Below are 22,764 nucleotides of genomic sequence, written 5' to 3'. Positions count from 1 at the left end.
CCTGCTAATGCTTGGAAATATGAGGGAGCTGGAACCACAGAGCCTAAAGGAGACTGTGAGGGCAGCCTTAAAGCAGTAAAGTCTTCACCATGGGGAAAGGATGCTGGAGCACACTGGGGAAGAGGGCAGCTAGTGCTGATCCAATTTCATGTCTAATAGAGGCTGCTGCGTGGAACTCGGGGTAGAAGTCCCCCGGGATCCAGCTATAGATGGCACTAGGGAATAGCATCTGGCCCGGGTGGGAATCACAAAGATCTTGCTCGGAATTTTTCTGTCCCAGGAGGAGACTGACATCAGATACAATGGTCTGGAGCAAAAAGGGAAGGATAGCATCCAAATAACCCTCTCCTTGCAGATGACCGTTATTCTGGGAAGCAATTACTCCCTGTGCCACACACCTCTGACTGTGGTACTCTTCTGAAACGCACATGGGAAATGAGAATGTCCTGCTAGCGCCAGACCACTGCTACCTCACAGCACAGCATCAGCCCATGGCCATCGGAAGCTGAACAGGCATCACCACGTTTGGTTTCTTTGTGTTTGATTTTTGGTTCTAGAAATGAAATACAAAAGGAAGGAAACTACCTATTGTTAATAAATGCTCTGCACATAGTTTAACTTCAATCATGTTAATATCTTTGCTTAGAAACAGCAGAAAGCAGGCTCTTTGATGGCTACACTGAATCACCACCTAATCAGAATGCCATGCCTGTATTGTGCATCTATCATGTATGCCCAGGGGCCATCTAGCACCTTGCTACAAAACCTCACTGAAGCACAAGCGATATCCCTTCAACCTCCTACAGAAAAGGAAGAGAGGGAGGCAAAGAGGTCTCTTTTCGGTGAAGTAAGTATATAAGCAATGCAACGATTCATGCTCTAAGGAGAGGCTCCTTTTCTCTCTCCTCACCTGCCTTCACTGATACATGGAGTCTCACCTGACTCAGATGCTGAAAAATACATTTCAAGAAGTCATCGCTCTCATGAGTCACAAGAGAAGGGGAGGAAATGACTCCATGAGATATGATTCAACCAAGGAGAGAGCTGAGACAGAAGAAAACACAGGCTGCAGAGTGGAAAAAGCTGTGGGAGCCCCATTGCTTATAGAGAGCTTTGCACAATGTTATCCTGTTCTCTACAAGGAGGAAATTCAGTAGATCCAGTTTCTCCTCCTCCCATTAACTTCCCCATTTCCAGATTTTGTCATCAATACCACCAATCCGAGGCAGCAAGCATTTAAATGCAAACTGGATGTAAGAGACTGCTCTTTCCAGTGACTGCACTCTGAAGAAGTCCTCTCAAAAGGACCAATTCAGGTCACTGGACCATTGTTTCCACTGTAACAAAACAGCAACAAGTGCTAGTTATGTAACAAGTGCTGCCAGAATGGCTCCTCTGTGGGGTCCAGCAACAGGCGAGCCCTTAACAATGCAAGAATGAGTCCCGCCCCAAAACCCAAAGGAAAATGAAGTCAAATTGGAAGACAAACAAGGCTATTTGTGCCACAAGGCAGTAGTCCTACCTCTGTCCTAGCAGTAGGAGATAGACAAACTATTTTCGAGTCAGAAAAGGGTAAGGAAAAACACAGTGACTGATCTGCTGAAAATCAAACAGCACAGTGGAAACCACTCAGATGCACGTCAAGTTTGCGGCTAACTTCTGTCACACACGCCTTCCTCTAACATCTACAGACAGGGCACATAGTCTTTGGAAGTTTTAATAGACAGTACATGCACAAACATGCACACAAACTACACACACGATAATGTAAGCTCACATCAGAAAAAGCAAAGTCAAAGAGTGTGCTTTGCCCTCGGTCTGGGAGGCAATGGTTTCCACAGTCTGGGAGCTCACCCACCCACCTAACCACCCCACATCAGGCAACTTGTCTTGTTCTGCTGTCCCCTCTTTCTCTGAGCTCAGGCTTACAATAGCTGCACGACTCCTTCTCTCCTGTGCCATCCTAGACTGTTGCTCATGCTGCAAACGAACTGCTCAGAGTGACAAAAATGTACTCTCCTGGGCCAAATCCCACAAGGGCTCCACTCCTGCTCTCCCTCACCTGAGCCATGTCCCTCCTCCTGAGGGGACTTCCCTTGGCTTTGCAATTGTCCTGCATCATCTTGCCACCTCCTGCCTTTTTCAGTGCCTTCAGAATTTCGTTATGGAGGGATCCCACAGTGCTTGGGCCTTGGTCCCACCTTTTCTCCCCCTGTTCTTCACATCTGCAAATCCAAACACAGTGGTGACAGTGCCCACATATCTAGTCCCACCTCAGCTCCTTCTGTTCATACTGTTTGGCATGAACCCCAAATAGGCCTAACCTTTACCTTATAGACACAAGGGCCAAATGCACAGTCCTCTCCGCCCAGATCCCTACAGCTACCATCTTTGTCAATCACTGTGGACAGCCCCCTACTATCCTGTCAGGCAGGCAGGCCTTCAACGCTCTTGACTCAGGTCCCACTAGAGCTTCAGACTCCCCTGGCCGACACGGGTGCTACCACAGCAGCTATGCTACCTGCTCTGAGCCTTCCCCTTGTCCATCGCCCAGCAAAAGCACCCCCAGTTAATCAAGCCGCAGCCAGTACTGCTAGAGTGGAACTGCAGTACTTCATCCTGTTGGGTGCAATCAGGCACTGGAGAGCACATCACAGCTCTTGGAAGTGAAACTCTTACATGGATCCCGTATCGCTCTGCAACAGAGGGGATATTTCCATTTCTCCCGCCTGACAATTACTTGTCTCTACTCCAGGGGTAGAAAACACTGTAGCAGAGCACAGCCCCGCTGCCGTCTCATCACAGACGCCGTCAGGTTCTGTGGAGCATGCACCACGAGCAGGTTACCTTGCTTCACTCCAGATAAAACGAACTCATTTAAAAAGGAGTGTTACAAAATAGGACAGTAGATTGGAAATGTACGTGGGCGCCCATGAGGCCAACTCACATACGCAGTCAATCTCGGGATTCAAGTGCCAGGCACCAGCACACAAACATTTCAGTTCATGCTCTCCTTAACAGGAAAAAACCCACTTGTCTGAAATGTTTTCATAAGCTATTGTAGGGAAGCTGAAGTACCTTTGCTCCCTTTCCCCACACATCCAGTTAAATGACTGGGTAGAATTTGCTAGTCAGGCTTTTGCAGTCACTTCTATTCTTGTGGCAGCACCTTCAGGTGTTAACATGGTAGTGGAAGGAGATAGGAATCTAGAAGATTCCTGCACTAGACCCTTACAGGATACTCCTTAACCTCACACCCTAAACACACTCCAGAAAACATGCCTATGAACCTGTGCAACCACAGGAGATGCAGTTCCCAGAAAAGGCCACACAGCCATAGAAAATACTATGAAGGCAAAATCATAATGCTACACCAGCATCAATCTTTTTCCTTAAAACTGAATATACTTGTCAAAGGATTAGCATATGGGAGCATCCCCTTACCTTTAAAGCACGGACTTTCTTGGCCAAGAGACTCTCGATGTCGCCTGCAACCTTCTCCACTAATTTCCTGGGCACATTCTCTTTGACCTCAAACAGGTTTCTGTTCTCATTGTAGATCTATGAAGGGAAATAAGAGAAAGATACAGTCAGTATAACAGATAAATACAGCAAACAGTCTTCCACAGAAAGGCTGACCCTCTAATACAGAAGAATTTTAGCCACATTGATTAGATAACAACATAAACTTTGGAAACGAGGGGAAACAAGGGAAGAAAGGCTTTGCAACTGAAAAAATACATGATCCACTGCCCATACCACTGGTTTTATACTTTCTTCCTCACACCTGCAGGCCACAAGCATCCCTCCCTCACTGGCAAGCCGAGCTGCCCACCACACTGCCCATGCGCCCACACCTCTGCTGAGCCAAACTGGCAGAGGAGGCAGAGCCAGCACATTTCTTCCTGTACTTTTCTGTGTTTAAGCTTGTGCTTGTGCTCCAGGCTTGCAGCTGTGACCCACAGCCTGCTCTTCCAAGCCACATCGCTCAGAGGACAGCGCCAAACCCAAGGGAAGTGCTGCTGGCACCGGCACCGGCACCAGCCCAGCGAAAGAGATCTGTCCCAACAGCAAGAGGCTTCTGCTCCCATAACGAGTGAAGCGTTAATGACTATCGACAGCGTCAGCACAAAACTTCTGAATCGCCAATACCTCAGTCACCTCCTCAGGGCATCTATTTGACCTGTTAACTTAGCCTGTCTGCAAACTCAGGTGCAACCAAGACAAGGAGCAGGAGGAACTTTTTTTTCTTTTTCTTTCTTTTTTTTTTTTTTTTTTTTTTTTTAAATACAGTCAGCTGAGGTTAGAAGAAAGCCTTATGCTGTGTTTAATTTTATTAATGAAGTTATTGAAGGGAACTATGCAGCAAACACCACAGACTCTTGCTTCTCCCTGAATCCTTGGGTTACTTGTAAACAAACACCTGGAAATACAGGCATGAAGATCTCTGGCAGCAGAAAACTCTCCAAAAGGAGAGCCAGACCTTCCTGAGGACACAACTGGCTTTCCATGCCTAACAGAGCTTTCCATGCTAAGTGTGTCTGGCCCCTGCATGAGCTTCCATGCTCCTTGGGAGTTGAATCATATCATCTCATCCTACCCACAAACAAAAATAAAAGGGGGGAGGAGAGGAAACCTTCTCTGGAGCTTCATTAGAGGCAAAACAGTCTGCCTATTTGACTGCCAGTTTGTTGCAGACCTGACCATTACAACAGCAGAAGGGACTACCTGGTGTAGAAACTATTTCTCACAAAACACCTGCATGTCCCTGCCCTGCTCTGCCTTGGGTCTCAGAGGAGCACCAAACCACACACCATAAACAAGCTGTTTCTGTAACGCAGATGTGTACCTCAGAAATCCCTGCATTTGGGCCAGCGCAGGCAGCATGAAGGAACAACTGAGGACAGGTTTGGCTAGAAACACTCACCAGGTTGACATCATTACCGTGAATGTTTTTCCCTTGGTTCTGCCAGCACAAATAAAGCCAGTGAAACCCAGCGCTTTAAGGGCAGGCAGGGCTGGAGCCCAGGATCCAGACGGCAGCACATCACCCAGCCATGGCTGGGGCCACTGCACAGCTGGGACCTACTTCCTGCAAGATGCTTCTGAACACCAAGGAAGACTACAGCCACCAGGCAGATCAGCGACCTGACCTAGCACAAGAACTAGAGCTCCATGTTGTAGAACCTCCATGTCCTGTTGGGTGCTGGAAGAGCTAAAGAGAAGAAAGACTGTGCTGGCACTACATGTACAACATGAATGGACAAATGGGGCTCTGCTCCCTACAGCTGCCAGGCTGACACATCGTACCACGGCAGGATTATTTAGGAGACGTGAATAAGAACTCTCGCTCTGTATCCTAGCGCATCAGGAGAGCAATGAACACAGTTAACCGGTCTGATGTACACCGAGTCCAGCACAACGCAAGGAATGACGATGGCTGGGGCCACCATTTAGGAACAGTGAAGCAGACTATGAAGTGCAGTCCAACATGATCTTTACTTCATTCCTATATGAGCAGCTCAGGAACAGGACGGAAACACCATAGAAAACATCATCCTTCTGATATGCTCTCAGGCTACTTATTCCACCCTTTTTCTTTTCCAGAAATTCATAAGCAGGAAACAACTCTGCTCAATGGAAGGCAGCTGGCGATGAATTCAGGAGTCTGAGCAGAGAATCCACCCCTCCTCCCAACAGCCTCCACTTTCCTTTTGTGGTTGAACAAAGTGGTTTCAGAGGCTGAAACCACAGGAGTATATCCTGAGACTAAGCCAAGGGGTGCTCTTTTGGCTTTGCACAGTCCTTCCAGACCTACAGCCTTAATCTCTGGGCTCCAACTTTGCTTTTTAAGACTCTTGCTGCAGTCCCTATTTTGCCCAAGCCTTCCGATGAGCCAGCTCCTCCTTTCTTCTGTATCACTAGCAAATTCCTAACACTCCTCTTGTCAGCCTTTCATCCAGGTACACCACTCCTCAATTCTAGCTACGCTCCAGGCACCTATTTTTCCAGAAAAACCCTAGAGATTCAAGTAATTTTACCCTGGCTGCCAGGAGTGACATCCCGCCCCACTCCTATCGGCAGGGTGGCACATGAAATGCTCAGAACAGCTCATTTCTGAAGCTTCAGGAGAAAAGAGCATTCCTGTAAGCTCTCCTGGTTACTGACCTGTGAGAACTCTGCAGACAAGCAAAGAGCAGAGACACAGCAAGCCAAACATCTGCAATACTAGCCTGACTCCTCAGCCCCAGAGAACAGGTAGAGCTTTGCTCCATTGCCCTCCCCAAGCCCCCTGCTCGCTCAGGCTCCAGACCTGCTGGTTTTCAAGGAAGAGTAAGAACCAACTCCAAGCACGACATTTTTCAGCCAACCCGATTTCAAGGGCTCCACCCAAATCATTTTGGTCCCCAAACTACCCATGTTCCACATCAAATTTGGCACCTCCTGTCTTTTATTACCGGAGGTCATTACACGAGGGCAGTGATGCCAAAGAGAATGACTGGTAAGATGATCCTTTCTAGAGGCAACCTCAGGTTCCAGCAGGAGTAATTTTTAGGTGTTTCGCATTTTTGAGCCCCATTGCACCCCAGGCCTCAGACTGAAAGGCATATACTGCCTTGCATATACTGCAAGGGATCCTATGCTAGAGAAAAACACCTCACATCAGCACAGAAAGGGTTAAAGCGAGCAAGACAACACAAAGCAATATTCTCTCACGCTTTTTTTTCCCTTTGGTAAGTACCAGCATAACGAAATAAAGCGTTTGGAAGGTGCGCGCTACCTCCAGCTGAGCAGCAGCAATTAGGAAAGCAAAAGAAGAACAATCTTCAAGGAGAAAGCTTTGGATAAGGAGGGCATCCTGACATTAGTATTTTCCTATTATGAAAAAGAGAATTGGCTCCTATTGGTTCCAGGCAGAAACAGTGACTGTCCACAAAGGGGGAGATGACAAATAAACAAACAAAAAAAACCCAGAAAAACAAAACAAAACACAACCCACCAACCAAAACCACCCAGGAGATGTTCCTCCATGCTCTCTCTGCAGCTGCAGAGCTCTGCAGACCTTCTTGGCTAAATGGTTTATCTGTGTTAATTAGAACGATTCAGCACAAATTAATAGTGACCATACATGCACAAGAATATATTAGATAAGCAGGGGAATGGCAGTGCTCCACACAATTAAGATAATGTTATGCTTTCCATTGTAACATTTTGCTTCGGATTGTTTAAAACTTGGCCAGGTTTAACTCATTGAAGATGACGTATTCCATACTGGGTTTTTCCTTGAACTGAATTAAGGGCAGAATTTTCTGGTCAAAGACATCTCTACTGTTTCTCAGCTACGGCAAAGCACTCAGATTTGCCCATAGTAGAAGAACATTGAGGATCACTGCGATCCTCCTATGACCCTGTGCTCTGAAACACGGGTTTTGAATTTGCAACAGCAGCAGCCTGGGGTCAGGAAACTGCTGCTTCCGAGTCCATGTAGAGATACTCAAGCCCACGCCATCAGTCTCGGGGAGAAGGGGAAATGCAGTTGGCATGCTCTTGGTAGACTGCTTTTTCATCAGGAGATTTTGCAAATCCCTTTGTGAACATGCCCCATCCCCTTAAAGCCTGCACATGTCACCCAGCAGGCAGAGTGAGCACGTGGCAATGCAGGAACCCAAGAGTGAAGCCAGATTCTTCCTGCAAAGCTCCACATATAGATGCATATATATAAATATACATCTAAAGTGTGTGTGTGCGACATGGCAGACAGGGAAAGGGCTTCAGCCCCTGCATTAGCCTTGTGCACTGTGGGGATCGAGGCATGGAAGTGGGAAGAGGAGTCCAGCAGCAGAAGCAGAGCAAACTGGTAACTGCCTAGAGTGTGGGGGGGAAATACTAACACAGGCAAAACAACAGAAATTACTGAGCTGAAATTAAAAAGAAAAGGGGGACGGGAGGGGAACAACCAAAACCAAAAAGCCCCCCCCCCACACAAAGACAACATGCAACCTGAAAAACTTCATCCCAAATCCTTCAAAGCACAGTGCAGTTATAAACAGCTGAGTATACGATACAAACTAGCAAAGCACTAAGTAGCCCTGCTAAAAAGCAGACACAACCAATTATCAATACACAGTCACAGCAGCAACTGTATAATCAAAGAGGCAGATCTGATATTGCCTCAGAACATGCGTTCTCTAAATTCACTTGTTCGCCTTGCTCCTAATGCACAATAAATGATGCTCATCCCTGCTATTAATTCCCTCAGCACCTCTATATCCAGTGAGTTGTCAAGGTTTAGGAGAGCGTTTGCCACTACCAATTCCCTGTGCGTGCACCAAGCACCAGGCGACTGTGCCCGAGAACAGAGAGAAAAGGGGGTGGGAGTACTCCCGTTCCCGCAGTGGCTCCTGCACCGACTCATCAAGACATCAGGTGGAAGCCACAGCACCTTCCCATGGTTCAGTTTGTCTGATCATAAAATATTAAGGAAAACAGCTAAAACCCAGGGGGTTCCCCTCTACGGCACCATTATCACGCACGCCTTTCAGCACCACGTGAAGCAAAAATTGTTATTCAGCCCCAGTCCTGCCGTTTCCCTTGGCCGCCTGGCAACGCGCAGGGCTGGGCAGGGCTGCGGACCTCAGCCCTGGCCAAGGGGCAGGGTGGGCACCCCACTGCTCTGGCAGGAGAAACTGCTGCACCTGCGTGGGCTTCTGCTGCACCATCACACAGAGGCTTCTGGCCTGGATAATACTCACCTTCCAGATATTTTTCCACTCCCCCTGGCCGGTATGAGTCCAACACACCTGGTCTGGACATCTCCAGACCAAACACCAACCTTTAATCATAGTGCAAGCCTAGCACGCCTGCAAAAGGGCAAACTACTGCACGCAGCAGAAGAGTGGGCTAGCTGTTTCCAGAACAACGCACCTAAATGTATGGGTGCTTCAGGTGAGGAAGACCAAAGACCAAACTACATCTCCAAAGGTATAACAGCCCCACGCACTGCACGGGTGCCCTGAAGTGGGAGGGATGGTGAGACAAGCCTTCATGCAGAGGGGGGACCACACCATGCCATGCCTTACAGAGGTCATACACTACGAAAATTAAAAGTTTTTGCCCTCCTGGCACTGTTGGGTGGGGGGAACCAGTTCAGAGTGACATTTAAACTCCCACAACCAGGCCTATGCTGCTCAGATCCATACAGTGACCCAAGAACAGCCTCCGAGAGGAGAATTAGTTGGTACAACAAATGTGTCTGTTGGTCTTCCCCAACAGACAAGAAGAGGTCTGGGCCATTTGGAGTCTCATCTCACCCACATGCACTGCTCCCATTCAATCGCATGCTCCAGCATCAGACTTGGTCCCTGCAGCCTCACCATAAGAGAGCCTCACCATAAGAGAGCCTCAGCCTCTCAGCTGTGGTGCATGGATGGCTGAGGCCAGAGCAGGCCTGAGCATTTCACCAGCCCTCGGCATACTCCTGCAGCCTGCCGTATCCCTGGCACTGCAGGCTTGCCTCAAAAATGGAGCTTCACCTCCTTCGTGGGTCATGCATTGCACTCGATCCCCCTGTTTTATTGTGCCACATTAAAACACCCCATGCAATTCATCAGTGCTCCACATTCATGCTCTCATTACAGCCCCTGAATATAATATTACTAATTTTAGAAGTTTTATCAGAAATATTCTAGTACTTGGTAGCCCCCCAAAACCCCAGGTCCTAGAATCCTGTAAATACAGGAGAGGGGAGAGAGAAAGAAAGAAACAAAACAAAAACCCCCCCACACACCAGCAAACACACTCTGCTTGGAGAGGCCATTCCACAGGATTCAGATGATTAAATAACATGGTATCAAATAACACGGTATCAAATAAAAGAGCCCCATCATCTATTGTTTTCAAAACAAAATCCCTTGGTTTCTAAGCCAATGTCATGACTTCAGATGGAGGCTGGCTCATGGATTTAGAAGACATGACCTGACTGTGCTGTAATGGGGGTCCTGCCATTTCCTCAAGGTCGAGGTGACTGCAGAACAGGCACGGCAGGGACGTGCTCACACGCTGGTGCACAGAACAGGCCACCTCTGACAACAAGGCAGCCTAGAAGAGAGTTACCTGCAACAGAGACGACTGGCAAGAGCACCGAGAGATATTCCACGCTTGAGCAAGGAGCAGCGCGGCCGGGTAACGAGGAGAAAGAAGAGCGCAAAACCCTGCCGGAGGAGAGACTGCTCAGGGCTGCAGGTAGAGCCCTGAGACGGCACGATTCCCATCTCCCCCCGTCCCTGCTGCACCTACTGTTGTTAAAATTTCATCGTCTGGTGCTTATATTTCTTGCAATGATTGTAATCACGGTAGCGTCTGCATGACACTAGCAGGCCGTCAGTCTCGGTGCGGAGTCGGGGATAACCAAGCAGGCAGTGACAGGGGCGATACCGGCCTCGCCAACAGCCGCCGGGCCGACCGGTGCTGCGTGCAGCCCGTTGTGTGGAGCAGCTCACGCGGCACTGCAGGGACGGGGCAAGGGAAACGGCCTCCCGGAGAAGCAGCCGGAGCCAGGAAGGTGGCAGATCCAGATTTTCCCTGTTGGGGAGTTCGCAGTGGGCAAGACCAAGAGGGAGAAGCAGCGGCAGCAGGTGAAGAGCGGTGCTGCCGCCCAGCCAGGGCTTTGCAAATCCCCCCCCAAGGCAATTCCTGCAGAGCCGGCTCTAGCAGAGCCTGCCAGCCCGGAGGACGGCTCGGGGAGCGCTGCCCCGAGCCCGGGGACACACCGGGCTGCCTCCTCGGGAGCAGCCAACCTGCTCCTCGCCTCGACCTCCGGTTCGTCCTCAGCGAGAACCGCTGCTCCTGCAGCCCGGGGACGCGCTTGAGAGAGAAAGCGGGAAATAAACACGGAGCTTGACATTTACTAACCCCATCCCTCTCTCCGTGCGCAAAGCCACGTCCCCGCTGTGTTCCTTCCTTCCGCCTACCTAATAACAAGAAAGCACCATCCTGGCAGCTCCTCCCAGCTCTCCTGCAGAAGCAGGACACAGAAACACGCAGTTAAGCTGCTCCTCAGGGATGGGCAGCTATAATTGAAGCAAACAAATCACAGGGTTGAAGTCTCCTTCCCTCACAGAAGGGCCTGCCAAAAGGCAGCAGTATCACCGAGGACTCGGGACGGAGAGGGGAGGGCAGCCCGTCCTTCCCGGGACGGAGAGGTGGCAGCTGCCCCAGACGTCCTGCCCTGCGTTGCACCGGGCACCCGCATCTCCATCCTCTGCGGCACTCGCACACTTGGACTCAGAAGTGGACCTGAGGCTGCTATGCGTAATTTAGCGACTAGGCAGGAGTAAAGGGCTATGCATGGTCAGCCCTTACGTAAAACCTCTTCTGGCCTGGAAGGCTGCTTGTAGTTTCCAGCAGCCCAAGCCCTCGTACAGGGAGCACTTAGAGTGACAGACCCGGTCAAGTGTCTGCAAAGACTGAATCTTCCGCAAGGTAATTCAATAACACGCAGCTTCAAATGCAGTCTTCTCCTTTCAGATGAAGTGCTATAGAGACAAACCACCGCAGAGGTGAATACGCAAGGTCTCAACCACAACGCGCGCTCTGCCCAGGCGCTCCTCTACGCTGGCACAACAGCTAGGGTGGCCCAGGTCTTGCTGCCGGACCCGGGGCCAAGCCTGCCACAGCCTGCTACTGTAATGCACAAGAGCGAGAAAACAGCTACAGCATCTCAGACAAATACCCAAACACATCTGCAGATCACAGGGATCCCTAAAAATATACATGTGTACAGTAAAATGGGGGGGGGGGGGAGTCAAACTGATCCTTGATTCTGGCTGGTTATCCTTGATTCTCCTGGTTATCAGGGACATAATAACAAAAGCTTTAGCTTTTAAAAATACTGTGTTTTCTTTTCTATCTCAACTGCTTTCCTTCAGGATCTATGCAGAAAAGTTTAATCAGGATGATTAAAGTCGTGTCTGTAGAGAACAGCTGTACTTCAGATCAGTGCAGCTAAAATTGCACCTCGGATACCGTAGGAGGGATGCTGTTAAAGATGTTCTACACTGCTATATTCTGTCTTTATGCTATTTCTATCAGAACCACTGCCTCTGCACTAAGGACTGTACCAGGTTTACCCCAGTATCTCTATCAGAATAATATTCTGCTGTACCAAAGCAAGGGATGGGTCAGATCAAAAGGTGCATTGGTAAAGCAGTGCAAACCCTTACAACGTATGGAGCTCTTCAATACTGCTACACACTGGATTTATGACAGCTCAACTGAAGTCACTTCCCTGCTGGTTTACCTACGAGCAAGAATTAAAACCAAATTCACAAGGATCATCAGTGTAACTAAAAAAGTTGAAAGTGCTCTTTTAGGTAGACAAGCACATGCTCTACTGAAGCACCACGTTGGGCCCCCCAGGACAAATGCTGGAGCTGGGAGGAAGGGGACACCATGGGAAGGTCTCCTGGAGATAGGGAATGGAGTGCTGCAGCTGGGAGAGAGCTCCTTTTTATTCCCTGCAGGCATATCCCGGCCAGGTTGCTTTGAGCTGCGCGACCCAGCCTTCAAGGCTCTCAGATCTTCAGAAGCGTTACTTTAGCTTTAAAAATAAATAACCAGGCCTCTTTCCCAAAACAGCTTTACCTTCCGCGCCAGAAAAGCTGCTGCTGCTTGTAGGAAGGGCTGTGAAAAAAGGCTGTGCTGTGCAGGCCTCATTAACACCCTTAAACTCTCAGCCACATTTTGCAGGCTTTTCTTCTAACTACAAGAAGAAAGAGTAATATTTACCTCGCGTTGCCTTTTATTCTTATCAATGGCTACCACTGGCCAAATTCAGCTCTCAGCTGCACTGATGTAAATTCAGGATAACTCCGCTGACATGGAATTACACTAAATCTGTCATTAGAGCTAGAGCTACTGAAATCTAGGCCAGCATACATCAGCAATATCAACAGTTACCCCTGCTTTCTGCAGAGTAATGATCTTTAAAAAAAAAAAAAAAAAAAAAACTTGCCATTTTAAAAATTTCAAGTTTGCAATTCTCTTCATTTACCTTCTGATGTAGGTTTTGGGGCTTTCTCTAATCTTCAGGGAATCACGTTTACAAGCTTTTCTCCTTAATCTCAAGCACTAGAAACATTTCTGAAAATAGACTGGCTTATTCAAAGCAAGGCTGGAAGAGACCCAGTCATCCAGTTCAGTCCTCCAGCTCAAGCGTGATCTACTTCACTTACGCTGTTCAAAGCACAAGCCTGTGACCCCCGCTCTTACCCACCGCTGATGGGGAGCCCGAGCCTTCCCCGGGTGATCTCCTCCAGTGTTTTCCTAGACAGTTTTCCTTACCAATGTCCAGTGTAAGTCTTCTCTGGTGTGGCATAGGCTCACTAAGTTCTACCTTACCCTGCAGGATACAAAGAACAGATTTCTAGCTATCTTTCCCCCCATGCATTTCTAGACGGTTATTCCATCTCCTGTTAGTGTTTCCTGCTCCCTAAGCCAAGAAGCTCAAGGAACTGACACTTGAACAAACATACACTGAATACTCAGAGATTTTTAATAAAAAAGCGAGTATCTGTGAAGTCCAAACAGCTGAAGTTCTCAGCTTAGTCCTGCCTCCTCAGCCCCATCAGCAAGACTCCAGCAGCAGCACCAAATCCTCCAGCTGAGGAAACCACCCCAGATTTTCAGCAGAAGAGTTGATGAGGCATGGGGGCAGGATTGGCAAGCACCCATAGACAGTTTGTCAGATGCATCTTCTGAAGGCAGAGAACCAACATCTGAACAGAGAAAGTCTACTAGAAGGTTTAGAAACCTCTGCAGCATCACAGAGAACAGGGCTGGAAGGAATCACAAGACCTCACATAGGCTGTCCTGCAAACTGAAGGTAGTAGTATATTTGTGATTTCTAACATAACTATCATAGTTATTTATGTCATTTTTGACATGTTTCTTTGACCTGTTCTTAAAGACATCCAGCAGCAGAGATGCCACAGCTTCAGGGAGATAAAATATTCTGGCACTTCACTATGCTACTAGAAAACTTTGTGTAATATCTAATCTGAAAATCCACTGCTGCAATTTAGAATAATATTCTTGGTGGAAAGATCCAGAATTAATGAAGAACAGGCACATCTGCCTCATGCTGCCGTACCCCATTATATATTTGAAGACTTAGATTCCCACTTTAGTTTCCTCTCTTAGGAGCTAAAAAAAAGAAAAACCCACTCAAATCCACTTGTTCTTCCCCCACAAATTAATGCTTTTCATACTCTAGTGTCTCAGGTTCAAACTAAAATTAAGGCTGCAAGCAGAAAATGAAGTTGGTAGACTCTTCACCAGGTTGTAATTCACAACAGTTCCCAAGATATCCAGGCACCTATAAAGGCTGGATGCTTCTGAGCAGATGCCCACAGCAGAACTTTGGGGGAAGAGAGTGCACGGGCTGCTAGCAATGTGGATGGAAAACAGAGCAGGACCCCGAGCCTTCAACATGCAGCATTTTTTGATAGAAGGGCATAGAGACCGTACAAGGGCACTCAGATGGGAATTGCAAGAGCAGATCTGAGGAACTCAGACATGCCAGGTCCTGACCTGACTGCTGACAAGAGGTGGGACGGGAAGCTGCCTGCAGTCTGTCACGGAGTTACAGAGCAAGAGGTAGATTAGCAGCTAAGTGCAGCAGCAAAACTGGAGATGGAGGGGGCTTAAATTGCATCCATCTGTGCTGCACCTCACCCCTTCCTCTTCCTCCACCTCCTGCATCTTCACAACCCCCAAAACATGCAATTATACCAGTGAAAAACTGCAGCTGTCAGAGCTGCCTGCTAACCGCAGCTTGCTGCTGCAGCCCCCCACTCGCGGCTATTTCCGTGCAGGACCTGCTAGCGCACGGCATCCCGGTGCCGCGCAGGTGCAGCTGCCACAGCACAGCCCTGGCAGCCTGCTGAGGAACCCTTCAAATTGCAGAGAAAATACAGCGGGGACCTCTTCGCACAGCAACAAAACACCCTCCCCCTGCACCGGCCTCCTTCTCCATCAGCCGCTCATTTACCTGCGGCTGTGACAAACCAGCAAAGTTGCTCCTGTCCTGCAGGGACACCCAAGGCATTGGCAGGGCGCAAGGCACAGAGCTGCCTCGCAATGCCATGCAGTGCCATGCAGGAGCGTGGCAGGCCTTTCCCTGCTGGTGTGGTGGGAAGGACCGGACACGTCCACCTTTCAGAGACCCCAGAAGTGCCAACACTCCGGTGCTCACCCGCTTGGCTGAGGGGGGCACAGGCAGCTGCCTCTGCTGCACCAGCCCTCTTCCAGCTCCTGCCAGCCTTGCAGAGCGCCCTCCCTCCCAAGCCAACTGCTAGCTACTCCATTAGCATTTACTTGGGTAACGATGGGGCAGGTAAATCCTCATCCATCAGCCCCAAATGGTGCAGCAATGACTCAAGGGCTTTCCTGTCTTCTCCTAGGCATCAGCCAGAGCAAGTTAGCTGGAGTGCCTGTAAGGGTGGTCCTCATCACAAGGACAGGAGAAAGGTGAGGGAGAAAGATCACTGTTTGCTAGATACAGCTGGTCCATACAACTCCCACAGGTGACTTGCTCACTAGAAGCCATGATGCAAATTCTGGACAGGGAATGAGCAGCAGGCTTTCTTCACCAGCAGAGTTTCTCTGCCGGGCTGGGACTGGCATACAGAGTTTGCAGAAGCAGGTATATTCTGTTCCTCAAACAGCCTAACAGGAGACAGCAGGACAACCTATATTCCTAGAGCCACTTCCAACAGTCCATGAACTCTGCCCACATACAGTACTAAGGTCACACAGGGGCTCTCCAGAGATGCAGATGAACTCAGCCCGCAGGTCCCCGTTGCACCCAAGGAATAGCACAGCACAGTGAAGTTCACACACGGAGCACGAGCTGGAGCTAGGCCAGAGGGAGCCTGCACTCCCCAAAGCTGCCCAGAATACTCTGACGTATTAACTAGCTTCACATAAGTCTGCTCAAACATTTGCATCCCAGCTTGCCTCGTCCTCTCTTTCTTTAGTTCTTCCTCCAAGTGTTTCAGGACCCCGGCCTCTGCTATCCCAGCCCTGCTCCTCCCGCGCAGGAACAGGAATGGACACACACACACACACACTGCTGAGCTCTGAATCCATCTGCTAGTACAGGAATAGCTCCCCACACAAGCTCTGCGTGTGCATTTCACTGCCGGCACAAAGCGCTATTTCAGCTCCACACCTGTACTCCCTCCACAACAGTTTGCTATCTTAATTAAGCTTTAGACACAGGTGGGGAGCAATTGTTTGACACAGCTGAAAAAGGGGACTTGGTCCCTATTCCCACTTTGGCACACACACAGCACCACCAACTTGTCTGCATCGTCTTAGTCAAATCATCTTCCCGTGTCCAAATGTTCTTACTGACAACGGCACTGGTCTCCCTTCTTGAAAGGGCACGTCTTTAATTTTGCAAAGTGTTACAGAAGCCTTAGAAGAAAGGTAGTGTATGAATGCCGGGTATTAATATTCTAACAGGAGTCTCCAGAGACAGACTGGTGCATTAAAGCCACTAAAAGCAGAAGCAAAACTCTTATGTCTCAGGCCAGACCCACAAAACACCGACAGATTTTCACAGCTACTTTCCAGCAGCGTTGGGAAGTGTGGACGTGGCCTCTCCTTGTGCATCCAGGGCCAGGGTCCTGCCACTTGGCTCTAAGATAACATAAAAAAGGGAGAAACAGGACAGGGGATGGATTCGGATCTACTCTCCATGCAAGAAAACATTTTGGAACTGTATCAGGAACTATGTACAGTGAAGTATTAGTCTCCTGCTGTTCCAGCATAAAGTTAATCAGGGACAGAAATTAATCCCTTCTGACAGCATGTTGCCAATTTCTGATTTCATCCCCATTTGCTTGTAGCTTATCATCAAGGGAATGGGAAACGCGTAGCGCGGACAAGCCTGCCACGTGCCTCCTCCCGTGGCAGAGGCTCGCACGCGCAGCAGACGCAGAGTCACCTGTGCGCAAAGCAACACGTCCGTTCCTCCTGCGCACACACGTTCCCTCGCATCCGCACAGATTCACCCACCGTTGCAAAGGTAAGCGCACAGGAAAGGACTTAGGCATACGCTTGCAGCGAGCTACGTGCCCAACCACCAGCCTCGGGGGGCTTTACACCACGGCACGAGCAGAGAAGGGGGGAAAAAAAACAACGGGAACAAGAGAAAAGAAATCTTCTCCCCAGCGGGATAGGGCTAGAAGAGCAAAATGGCATTTACAAATCATAAGCATTTCCCTTTCCCACTCTCTACTGCGTTGCCCAGAATGTTAATCAGCATTACTCCAAACAGCAGCCGTAAAAGCTTAGACCCAAGCAAGCTCCAGCTGCTTAAACGGACACCTGGTCATGAATTCTTTGAGACAAGACTTTTAAACTAAAACGGAGAGCCGTGTAAATTAGGGCATTGCACTCACTCCTGCGGACTCTGCAGCGTCCCAAAGTTGTATTACTCCAGAAACCTCTCCGCGCTACAGGCTGGGCCACTCCAGGCTCCACTCCGGCAGCAGAGTTTAGCTGATCGCTTAATAGAAAAGCAGCTTTGCAATTATACTCATGAATAACAGTGCTGATTTTTGCTCATGACGTCCAAAGCAAAGCTCAGATGATTGCACAGATCACAAACATCCCAATGCTCAGATGATCAATACACATCTGAAGATCACCAAATTTTAAACAAAAAAAATTGCAACAGGAAACACTTTCCAATTCACTCCTCCATTTAATGCTATTCCCTTTCCTACCATTTAAAAGTCCCCTCATCCAACTCAAAACCCCTCTTCTCATCAAAAAAAATCCTCTGCCTAAAGTGATCAGTTAGATGTTCCCAATACATCCAGTGTCACAGGTTATAAAGCCAGAAGGAACCAGTACGACTGACAGGTCTGATCTGACTAACACAGGCTACCGGACGGCTTGAGTTAATTCCTGCTGAAATGAGAAACTCAAAAACATCCCATTGATTGAAACAATTGGTCTTAAAACACATGGACAACAGTTGTCAGTCACAAATCCATGTACGGTTCCCCGAGAAGGTTCTCAGGCTACTAAGAAGCCAGCAACCCCGACAAGAGGCCGCATTCCCCGTGAGCGTCAGCTGTGGGGCAAGCTGAAGGCCCATGGCACCAGGGATGAGTGCCCAGCTCTGCGATGGTGGCCTCATTCTGAGGACCCGGACAGACAAACGGCTAGCGAATGCGCCACGATGTCAAAAAGGCCCTCGTATGTCATAACTCGATAAAATAATGCAGCCTTGTTCCATAGCACCTCTCCTCTTCAAAAGCACAGCGTAGCAGCATCCTCGGCAGTGACCTGCCCTGGGAGCCCCATTACCCCAGAAACGGGGGAAGTCTTGCAAAATAAGTAAAGGGGAACTGGGGAAAACAAAAAAGGAAGAAAAAAAAAAAAAAAAAAAGACTCCAAACCATAAAACCACCAGTGGAGCTAAAAAGTGTTAGTGTTCCCTAGCCACTTGCCCAATTCACAGTAGAGTTATTCTCCTCCATCATGGTGAGAGGACCAGGCACATACCTGGCTGCAGACTATGAACCTCCATGTTGCCAGCTAACCAGGTACTTGCAATCCAGCCACGAAACGTCGGCAATAGGCTGTTTCCTAGCGAAACGGCTATTTCTCACATTTCCTACCAGTGTAGGTTGTTCCCTCCTGCAGCCTTATTTTGCCAATTCCACTCACTATTAGGCTGAGGAATTTCAAAAGCAAGTGGTTTTGCAGGGGGCCTACTCAACAGCGCATAATTGACTCTTGTTTCCAACAATTAAATGCTCTCAACAGAGATGTCCTTTTTGAATGCTTTTTATAGTCTTACTAATGAATTAAGCCAAGATAACACCAGATAGTTACCAGATGAGACAGACAACTGTCAAGCTCATGGATTTTATGCATAGATTTCTCTTTCTTTTTTTAAACATCTGACTCAGAAAAAATCATAATGAAAAAGCAGACAAGAAACCAAAGATGCCTCTTCCTCCTTGAAAACCCATAGAACAGTCCCTCCAGGAGATTCCCTTCCCAGCTATATTAGTTATTACTGCCTCTGCATGGTTTCTAGTTAGGTGTGCATTTGAAGAAAAAGGGGAAAAAAAGGCCTGAGTTCATGAAACTCCTTTATCTCAACCTCAGGATGGTTCTGCAAACATTTTAAATGAAGTGACCCATAAAATTTTGACGTGGTTAACAGTTTATTAACTTGAAGGGCAAGTCACAGAAGAACAACACAGAGAAGCAAAGCATTTCTAGAGACACTGGGGATATTTGCTTACGGACACTAGTGTTCTCATTACTTCTGCCCCCCGCCTATATCCCCACCACTTTTCCAATTCATGGACTGGTATCCAAATCTCCCATGGACATTGCTTCCTTAGGATTATTCCTCTGAATTACAGAAGATATGCTCTGTATTTTGACTTTGCTCCAAAAATTCCCCATGTGCAGCCTGGAAATGTCAAGCTCTGTGGCTATCATCTCTTCACCAGATTTCAAATGCTTTTTCACATCTTCCTATACTCTCCTACACCTAAAGGCTCTCATGTTGTCTCTTCACCCTATAGTGCAGAAAGAGACCCACCCCTGTTTCCGAGCAGTTCGGGAGGTGATCCAAGTTCTGGGCAGCCCAACTGCAAAGGGCTCCCAGAGGAAGGAAACCATGGTTCCTGCTGAGGACACTATCCTGGTTGGTTACGCAGGACCTCCAAGAAGCAGGTCAGAGCCACCAAGTCATAAGGGGTATTCTGGAGGTGAACTCAGCATTTGTCCTTTCCCAGCTGAGCCACCCAAGCCCCTCTTCCTCAGCTGTGCCCTGCTTCCTCAGTGCCATCCATACCGCACTGCTTCTTTCTTGAGCGCCAGCAAAGCGTACTCCAGATCACCCTTCCCCACACAAGATGGGGACCTGACTTGTAGAGCTGGTTTGCAAGCCTATATGGCTGTCTTTCCAGACTCATCTCACGCTCTGGGAAACGTAAGGCAGGCAGGCAGTCAAGATCACCACTGAAGCATTTCACATGCAGCACGTAGGTAGGAGGAGGACAGGACGACACACAGCAGAAGAAACAGAGCCCGGGAAGCAGGGCTGATCTGCTCAGGAATTCAGCGCAGTTTGCAGGGCGAAGCTGGACAGATGCTGGGGTTGAGCTGAGGAGCTTCACACAGCAGATGGTCAAGGAGCTGCAATTTGCAGGTAACCCAATAATCAAGTAGTCATATCAGTGATGATATGAGCCACAGGGTCACAAGGGGTTGGCACATTTCCTCCATTTCTATAGGAGTCATTGGACGGCATAAACCAAGGACATTAACTGTTTAGCTCTCAGCTACAGCTGGCAGCAGCTTCCCTCAGAAGAAGTTACCATAGGCCGCAACCAGGAGCAAAAGCTACAGAGACCCAGTTATTGCAGTCTCCGTAATCTGACTAAGATAACAACTGTGCTACTGCCAAAAGGGCAGTCACATCCTTCCCTTTTCCCCCTTACTACACCTCCTCACACGCTGATGCAAGCAATGGCATAGCTCTGCAATAAATCTGTTCAAGCCATTGATCCAAATAAACTAGCCTATAAAAATTTCCAGCTGGAAATAAATCATACCAAACTCAGAGCAGTACTGACACAATATGCCAGTTTGAGCCCCTGGGAATGAGAGGGTTAACTTCTTCACCCCACGCAATGGAAAGCACACCAGGTACAGGAGACCCATGGTACAAGCAGGGAAGAGGAGAGAGAAAGAAAACCCACAGGACAAAAGCCTTCCAGTGAAAATACATACATTTCTGGAAATGATGAGATGCTAGCACTCACTCACTACAGCCCCCAACAACAAAAAACCCTGTTCAGATTTTTTTTTTAACTGTCACAAAATGATGTAATGCATATAGTGTAATTATGCTTAAGTGCTTTCCATGTTAAATGTCATTTCAGTTATCACTTTTTAAATGCAATTTTTATTGAGTGCACAATAATAATTTAGCAAGTAAACAGGCAAGTTACAAGAAAGGAGTGGAAGTGCAGGGGGAGGTAGGAAAGACTCAAGTGTGACAATAAAATGCACTGGGGTACATGGAGCTGTTACTTCTGAAAGCTTGGAAAGAATTATAAAAAAAGCCATAAATTACAAGGTTGCAAAATGCAATAAATTACAGCCTCTACAAAAGGCAGATAATGGAAATGAGAAAGGATAGTGAAAAGGGGGAGGAATCTACATAATTTGTCACCACTGACCCCAGACATCTGCATAGATTGCAAAAAGCACCAGAAATGTTTTGATATTTCAGATTCCTCACAAACAGCCATCCTCAGAGGCCAGGATGGAGGTCAGCTTTAGGGACAATTCCCTCTATCTACACATAAACACAGGAATCTCCTTGGCTGAAGACATCTGTTCTCCCCCAAACATGGGGTCTTCCCTGCATCAGATATACCAGAGGAAATCAGAAGTACTTCAGGCAGAAGACCAGTGGATGTCCTTTGTACAAGCTAAACCAACCAGTCTGCCAAGCCAACAGGAACACGGGTATAAGCAAGTTTTGACACACAGAAAGAGGTATGAGTGCACTTACATCAGCTATTAAATACAGGCTTTGGAAGTCATGATCCTTGTCCTAAGCTCTCTTCAACCACCTTCTCAAGTCCACACAGCTGGCCACAACTTTAGCATGAGTGGGTGAAACTAACTGTTGTTGAGGAGAGATGTAGCCCCTGAACCAGACACAGCACAAACAAGGACAACTGCCTGCAAAGCAAGTGGGAGCCTACAGCCAGGCAAGGCAGGGAAAAAGCAAGGTGCTACGATAACATGCTGACATGAGAAACGCTCTTCAGCAGCAACATGTGCTGGCAACGCCAAAGCTGTACGGAGGAAGCGTGTGAGCTGCTTTTCGGGCCCGGAGGACAAGCGTTGGGTGACACTGCACCAGGCACTCGGAAGCACAGCTCCCTATCGATTTCACGGCCCGCTGGATCCCCGGGAATCAATACAGCTGGGGTTTCGGGGTTTTCGAAACCAAACCACTGACAGAAAGGAAAACCCACTAGAGTAAAACCAACAGACAAAATGAAGCAGCCAAGTTCTGAGAGTGGAGATGAGTAGGATCTTAATCTCTGGAAAATTAAATCAGAAGAAAATGGAACTGGCACAGATTCTGGCTGACACAAAGCAACTTCCTTTCAGAAGCGCGTGTGCCAGGTTTATTTGATTAAAACTTTTCAGGATGGAGAGATATGGATGCGAAGGGGAGTGTTTTCATTACTGAAATGGGAGTAAGGGGGAGGTAGCATACAGTTCCTATACATCCATTTTCAGTACTAATGCTAGCAAACAGTCCCGGGGGATGGGAGCAAAGTGAATTTACAGGTAATTATTTCCCCTCCCAGGGGACTGCACTTTTTGCAGGAACTTGATGAAGGCTCCCAGGTGTCCATCTGAGCTCTGGGCTCACACTGCAAGCCCTGAAATAGTCTGGCAGTTGTTTTTATGGCCTCCAGACCTCAGAGGAGAAATTCAGGCTCAGCACTTTGAGTGTTTGACTGTGGGCCCAAGGTGAGGCTTCTCTGCTCCAGTGGCAAGCCCTGGACTTTCCTCAGCCAACGCCAAATGGCTAGGACTCGTTGGACATTGCTAACGGCTCCTCTAAGGCCTTCTTGAAATGAGTTTGGCAGGTATCAATTTAACTCCCAATCTGTCCAGTCTTCTCTGCCT

General features: G+C 48.3%; 1 protein-coding gene across 1 annotated transcript in view; it reads right to left on the bottom strand.

Annotated features, from left to right (window-relative positions):
- CACNA2D2 (calcium voltage-gated channel auxiliary subunit alpha2delta 2) overlaps positions 1-22,764 on the bottom strand; it is a 252,613-nt gene that overhangs the window by 159,857 nt on the left and 69,992 nt on the right. The window contains exon 3 of the mRNA XM_064518655.1: positions 3,445-3,561. Coding sequence (XP_064374725.1) covers positions 3,445-3,561 — 117 coding nt within the window. The remainder of the gene's footprint in view (positions 1-3,444; positions 3,562-22,764) is intronic.

Source organism: Dromaius novaehollandiae, chromosome 12 (genome assembly GCF_036370855.1).
Source record: "Dromaius novaehollandiae isolate bDroNov1 chromosome 12, bDroNov1.hap1, whole genome shotgun sequence".
In the NCBI taxonomy this organism is placed as follows: Eukaryota; Metazoa; Chordata; class Aves; order Casuariiformes; family Dromaiidae; genus Dromaius; species Dromaius novaehollandiae.
The sequence above is the reverse complement of the archived record's forward strand: the minus strand, read 5'-3'. Positions and strand labels throughout refer to the sequence as shown.